Raw genomic sequence first — 6,074 nt, forward strand, 5'->3', positions numbered from 1 at the left:
ATATGGTGTGTTTGCCCCACAGGCCCACCTGCACCCCACTCCTGCTTCCTAGATATGGTGTGTGTGCCCCACAGGCCCATCTGCACCCCATTCCCGCTTCCTGGCCATTTCTGGATATGGTGTGTGTGCCCCATAGGCCCATCTGCACCCCACCTCCACTTCCTGGCCATTTCTGGATATGGTGTGGGTGCCCCACAGGCCCATCTGCACCTTACTCCCGCTTCCTGGATATGGTGTGGGTGCCCCACAGGCCCATCTGCACCCCACTCCCACTTCCTGGCCATTTCTGGATACGGAGTGGGTGCCCCACGGGCCCGTCTGCACCCACTCCTGATTCCTAGATACAGCGTGTGCACCCCAGAGGCCCATCTGCACCCCACACCGCTTCCTGGCCGTTTCTGGATACGGTGTGGGTGCCCCCACAGGCCCACCTCTGTCCCACTCCGCCGGTCGACAGAGCATGGTGGGGCTCAATGGCACAGAGACGTGGCGTCTCCTGTCCAGCTCAGATGTTCCACCTGACCCGCGCACGAGGGGAAGGCATGGAATTACAGACCAGAACCCGACACCGGCCGGGCCGCTCACATTTACACACAGAATCAAGGCACCCGTCGCCAAGGCAGGGCTGCGGCACGCAGCTCACACTCGGACATTCACCCCTAAAAGTACGTCTGAAGAATTTACAGACGTGCTCTCCCGGAAAATATGCAAACACACTGCAATCTACTCTGTCTTCTCTCCGGGAATTAAAATAATAATAATAATCAGCCTTCCAAGCTAACACTCATTCCCTTTCTCGTGGAGCTGACAAGGCTGGAAGGGTTGCCCCAGACGGATGTGGATCAATCGACAGCTTCCGTTAGCATCTCCTGGGAAGTCTGCATCCCGCCAGGGCCACATAGGATGCTCGCCCGTCAGCTTTCAGAGAGGAGCCCCCCAGCCTCATCAGGACTGCTCTCCACCACCTGCCTGCCAGGCTGCTCTCGGAGGTCAGCCAACGCAGGCGGGACGCCAGCTGACAGCACGCCAGCTAGACTTCTGGGCGGATTTTCACGAGATGACAAAAGCGGGCCCAGCGATCTGTTCCTGGTGTGGGGGCAGGAAGGGTTTGGGCTGCAGGTTGGAACTGCACTCGGTGATGACGAGGACATCGGTGGTCAAGGTGCTTCCTAGACCCACGTCCTGAGCACAAAGCTTCCCCGGGAGCCCATCTCCGGCCCGGGCGCGCCCCACACCTCAGCCTCCTCCAGCCTCGGCCTGGAATGGTGTCATTTCAAGAGTGTCTCCCCAAGCTGAGCACTTCCTGATAAAGTTTGACCAACAGAGGACTACTTTTGGCCAATCTGATCCTCCAAGCACGGACTCTGAACTTCTCAGCTAGGGAAAAAGCAGGAGGGATTCCTGGGCACCCATCTGAGCAACCGAGCAGCCCAGGACGCTGGCATGCGCAGTGCCGCTCACTCACCTTGTCCATTCTGTCTTGCTCCACGCCAAACTTCCCTCCGTAGCCGTGGGAGGCTCTGGGTCCTGTCTCCAGCTCCTTCTCCTTGAGGGTCTGGTGCTCTTGAAAAACATTCTCTCTCAGCTGGTGGATGCTTCCAGGGGAGAGAGAAAACACGCACCATCAGCGGAATCAGCGTGCAGCCTTGCCTGCTACAGGGTATGTGAGGGCAGGCTGCGTGACCTGCGTGAGTCTGCCAGGGCTTTGGCATCTGGGGCTTCCATAACCCCAAGCCTTCTTCATGCTTTCCTCCTGCCAGCTTCCACGTCAGCAGTGCATGGAGCCACGTGGAAGTGTAATGAGGGGAAGAGCACTCGCCTGAATATGCACACCCTTCCCTTAAAAGGCAACCATCAAATGCGAAGTTCCCCTATATTGTATGGAGAAAAGCTTCTGAGTCAGGAGAGCTAGTGGTGCAGCTACATCCTGAGGCAGGGGAAAACACCAGTCAGAGGTCCTACCTCAGAAACCCAATGACACCCGGGAGCCCAGTGACCGTGCCATTCAGAGTTGGCTTCTACTGGAAGTGTTCCAGCTTTTTACATACTCGAAGGCAAAAGGAAAGACTCTGAGTATCTACAATCTAAAAGCCATTTTGTGTTTGAAATATAGGGAGGGTGAAACAGATTGCACGGTGATCTTGCAGGCCGGAAGAGTCGGCCGCTCTCACCAGCAGAGCCCTCTGCACCCCGGGAGCGTGAGGGCCACCTAAACACAGGGTCTCTCTGCCCGAGAGACACCACAGGAACAAAGGGTCCCAGCCCATACCTTGGCACAATGACCTCAAGTGTGGACAGAAAACCAGGTGTTCTGAAAACCACTTGCCCCCCTTAGAGCAGGAGAAGGAAGAACACTGCTCCTCAAAACCTGGAAGGGGGGGCCGCAAGAATTCCTCTATCCCCACGTGTTCTCTCTGAATTCTAATCAACCCAGAGGCTGTTTGTATCCAAGGCTTTCGTCTGTTCTCCAATCCGCCCTCCCAATGTGTTTCGAAACCAACGGGAACAGAAGAAATGAGAAGAGGAACAGGGGACCGAACTATTCGGGAGTGGGCCTAACCCCGGGACAACTCCCTCAGGACTGCACCTAGCCCCAGGCCCGCTCTCATTTCTACCTGCCTTCCAGGCTGGTCCCAGGGCCACTTCACATTCTCAAGCTGCCTCTGTGTCAGGGTGGGGGCTACACACATCAGACAGGGACAAATGCTGGAGTTTAAAAACCCACAATGCAGATTCTGCCTTCTGATCTGCATGCCCTACCGAAGAGTTTCCAGCCAAGGACAATTCATTTTACTGCAAAGATACTGGGGTCAAGTCAGACGAAGTCTGCCCAAGCCACCAAAGCAGGCCACCGGGTCACAGTGACGCCTTCACCATTACAGACTGGCAGGGTCAACTCGGACCCCAGCAGAGCCTAAAAGTCTCAGCCTGCCGAAAAAGCAGAGGATCTACACTTCCTGACAAAAAGCACCACCCAAGTTGGCATTTAAAGAGAGTGCCGCATCAGAAATGACAGGTTTCACTCAGTTTTCCTATTTGGGGCTTCTCGTAAGAACACAATGCTTAGAATACGGCTCCCAGTACACAACTATTAAATTCTGCAACGCACAATAATTTCCAGCCAATAAAAATATAAAGAAGAGGAGTTAAGACCCACCTTATTCAAACACAGCCCGTATTTTAGAAACCTCCCACTTGCAGAAAGAAGAGCTCAGGTAACTGCTCCTTGATGAAAACCACAATATTCAAAAGCAGACATCCCAGAATAATGCAAAAATCGACTGCAACGGGAACCAAGTTAGTATGTGTGTATACGTATATATACATACACGTACACATATATATACATACACATACACACATGTGTATACAGGAGCCCTGCTGGTGTTAACAGCTAAGCACTCAGCTGCTAACCGAAAGGTTGGCAATTCAAACCCACCCAGTAGCTCCACAGGAGAAAGAGCTGGCAATCTGCTTCTGTAAAGATTACAGCCTAGGAAACCCTATGGGGCAGTTCTGTCCCATGGGGTAACTATGGGTTGGAAATCAACTTGACGGCACCCAACAATGTGTGTATACACACACACACACACACGTATGTATATCCGTCACACGGGGTCACTATGAGTCGGAATTGACCCAATGGCACCCAACGTGCACGCGCACACGCGCAAACACACACACCTCATGCCTAATACCAAACCTGTTGCCACCAAGTCAATTCCGATTCATAGCGACCCTACAGGACAGAGCAGAACTGCCCCACAGAGTTTCCAAGGAGCAGCTGGTGGATTCAAACTGCTGACCTTTTGGTTAGCAGCCAAGCTCTTAACCACTGCGCCACCAGGGCTCCTCATGTCTAATATCACCTACTATATAAATGTCAGGTCAACAAGACAAACAAGCAGTTCTAACACATGAAGGCACTCCACGGGTCACTCAGAGCTGGACGCTCCTGTGTGACACACTCCATTACAGCAGTAACAAAGCCTCTTACTTGATGTGCTCCTGGTGCCCAGAACCCTGCACGGTCTTGGCTCCCCATCTCTGTTCTTTCTCACTCACATCATTCTAAAAAGAAAAAGAAATAAGTAGCAGACCCCACACGCTGGATGGGAAAACAACCAACCCACCAACACCCGATCGAGCAAAAGCTTACTTCAAGGAAAGCTGAAAACAAACATAGACTGGAGAGTCATACCACAAAATCGGGGTCCGTTTCCCAGTCGTCTGCACCCCCGTCATCCTGGGTGATGGACACGGCGTGGCCTGCAGAGGCTTTCCACATCTGCAAAAGTGACACCGTGGTTTCAGGGACCTTGGGGAAGCCATTTTCAGAGTCGAAGCAGAAACACTCTGTGACCCCAACCCTCAGGCAACACAAGGAGGGCTGGGGGGGGGCTACAAGATCAAGGTCACTCACAGACCCCACGCCTGAGCGGCAACCTTAGCAATAAAACAAGCTGAACATTGACACAGTTCTACACCGTTGTCACCTGGCATGGGATATACACCAGAAGTGCTCTCTGGCTTCAACTCAAGTGAGACAAGTTTCTGGACAGGAAGACAGCAGTTGCCTATGTGCTTCCCTCATTCATTAGGAATACATCTCTACTCTACTAAATCTCAGGACAACACTGTTTCCAGGCCAAAAAACAAAAAAACGGCACCCATTCGGATTTCAACTACTTCATGGAGACCTAACAGCGGGCCTCTTACCTGGGACCCTGACAATTCAGTAAGTGTTCCCAGTCACTGATCAGAGGGTCACTCTACCATCGATTTGGGGAAATGCACAGTACACAAAGTGTCAGCTTTCCTTACGTTATCCTGAAAACGGGTGCTCACCTTCTACCCTCGTGGCAGCTGTTCGAGACTACAAAGTTTTGTCCATCAGTGTAAAACGACACTTCTGCTGACACAGACAAGATAATTCTGTTTGTAACCGCAAAATTAAAATTGAATCTTTAATGGTTTTTTTTAAAAAAGAAAAATTGGTTCATTTTCTAGAGAAATACTAAGAAAATCTTGCAGCAGTCAGGAAGCAGCTTATTCTACCTTGGCCGACAGGAAGCTCCGTTCAGGTGTCTGAACTGAGAACTCACTTTCCCTGGTGCCCACAGCGGTCGCCCAAGCCACACTGGGGTTTTTGTGGTCTGAACTCAGGGACGGTGAACGCCCTCCAGCTAGCCTGACAACCTCCCACGTAGACCTGCCCCCTGCAGCTCTGCTGGGTCTCAAGTCCAGGTTCAAGGTGGTAGGAAGGAGCAAATCCGGCCACGGTGCCCTCAAATTCTGGATGCAGCTCCTGCCACCATACCCGGGGCAGGGAACCATCACCAGTGGGGCAGGATCAACAATACCTCCTTAAGGCCACTCGAACCAGGCTCCCCACTGTCTAGATGTCCCCAAGAAAAATCACGGCAGCTATTTCCTCAACACAACCTGCTTCAGATAGGATTTAAGAGCAAGTGAACCACAGAATATTACCCCTGGAGGTCTAAGCAGATGATCCTGCCCCAGTGTTCCCATTTTACAAGTGAGGATACAGCCCCAGGGCAGTTAAGTAACCTGCTGGCCCCACTGCCACACCTCTGCCTCCCAGGGTCAGCCTGCCCCAGGTCACCACACTGTCCTGAAGACAGCATTCTCGTCTGCTTCACCCCAACTGCCCATGGTTTCAACCACAGTGGGGACAGTTACAGAAGTGGCACCAGCAAGACAAACTCTCACCCCAAAGCCAAAGGGGTAAGCAGGTGTCTGCCTGTGACTTTTTCAGACTCATCAGGGAAAGACTGGCAGGGCCCAGTCTCCACGGGCAGGGTGAGAACGCCTGTGTGCTTCACACCACACCTCGTGGCTCTTCCCACCTTCCAGAGAACCAATGGAAAAGAGGCCAACAGCCTTCTCTGACAGGACAGAAGAAGCCCCATAGCCTTCTCTGACAGGAAAGGAGGAGGCCCACAGCCTTCTCTGACAGGACAGGAGGAGGCCCACGGCCTTCTCTGACAGGACAGGAGGAGGCCCACGGCCTTCTCTGACAGGACAGGAGGAGGCCCACGGCCTTCTCTGAC

At 52.9% G+C, this 6,074-nt stretch overlaps 1 protein-coding gene across 1 annotated transcript in view; it reads right to left on the reverse strand.

Moving 5' to 3' along the window:
• CTTN (cortactin) overlaps positions 1–4,288 on the reverse strand; it is a 28,687-nt gene extending 24,399 nt beyond the window's left edge. The window contains exons 1-3 of the mRNA XM_012557642.2: positions 4,202–4,288; positions 3,998–4,071; positions 1,466–1,595 (exon numbers count right to left, since the gene is read on the reverse strand). Of these exons, the coding sequence (XP_012413096.1) occupies positions 1,466–1,595; positions 3,998–4,071; positions 4,202–4,288 (291 nt within the window). The remainder of the gene's footprint in view (positions 1–1,465; positions 1,596–3,997; positions 4,072–4,201) is intronic.
• Between the last annotated feature and the right edge of the window lie 1,786 nt (positions 4,289–6,074).

This window comes from Trichechus manatus, unplaced genomic scaffold (genome assembly GCF_000243295.1).
Source record: "Trichechus manatus latirostris isolate Lorelei unplaced genomic scaffold, TriManLat1.0 scaffold00113, whole genome shotgun sequence".
In the NCBI taxonomy this organism is placed as follows: Eukaryota; Metazoa; Chordata; class Mammalia; order Sirenia; family Trichechidae; genus Trichechus; species Trichechus manatus.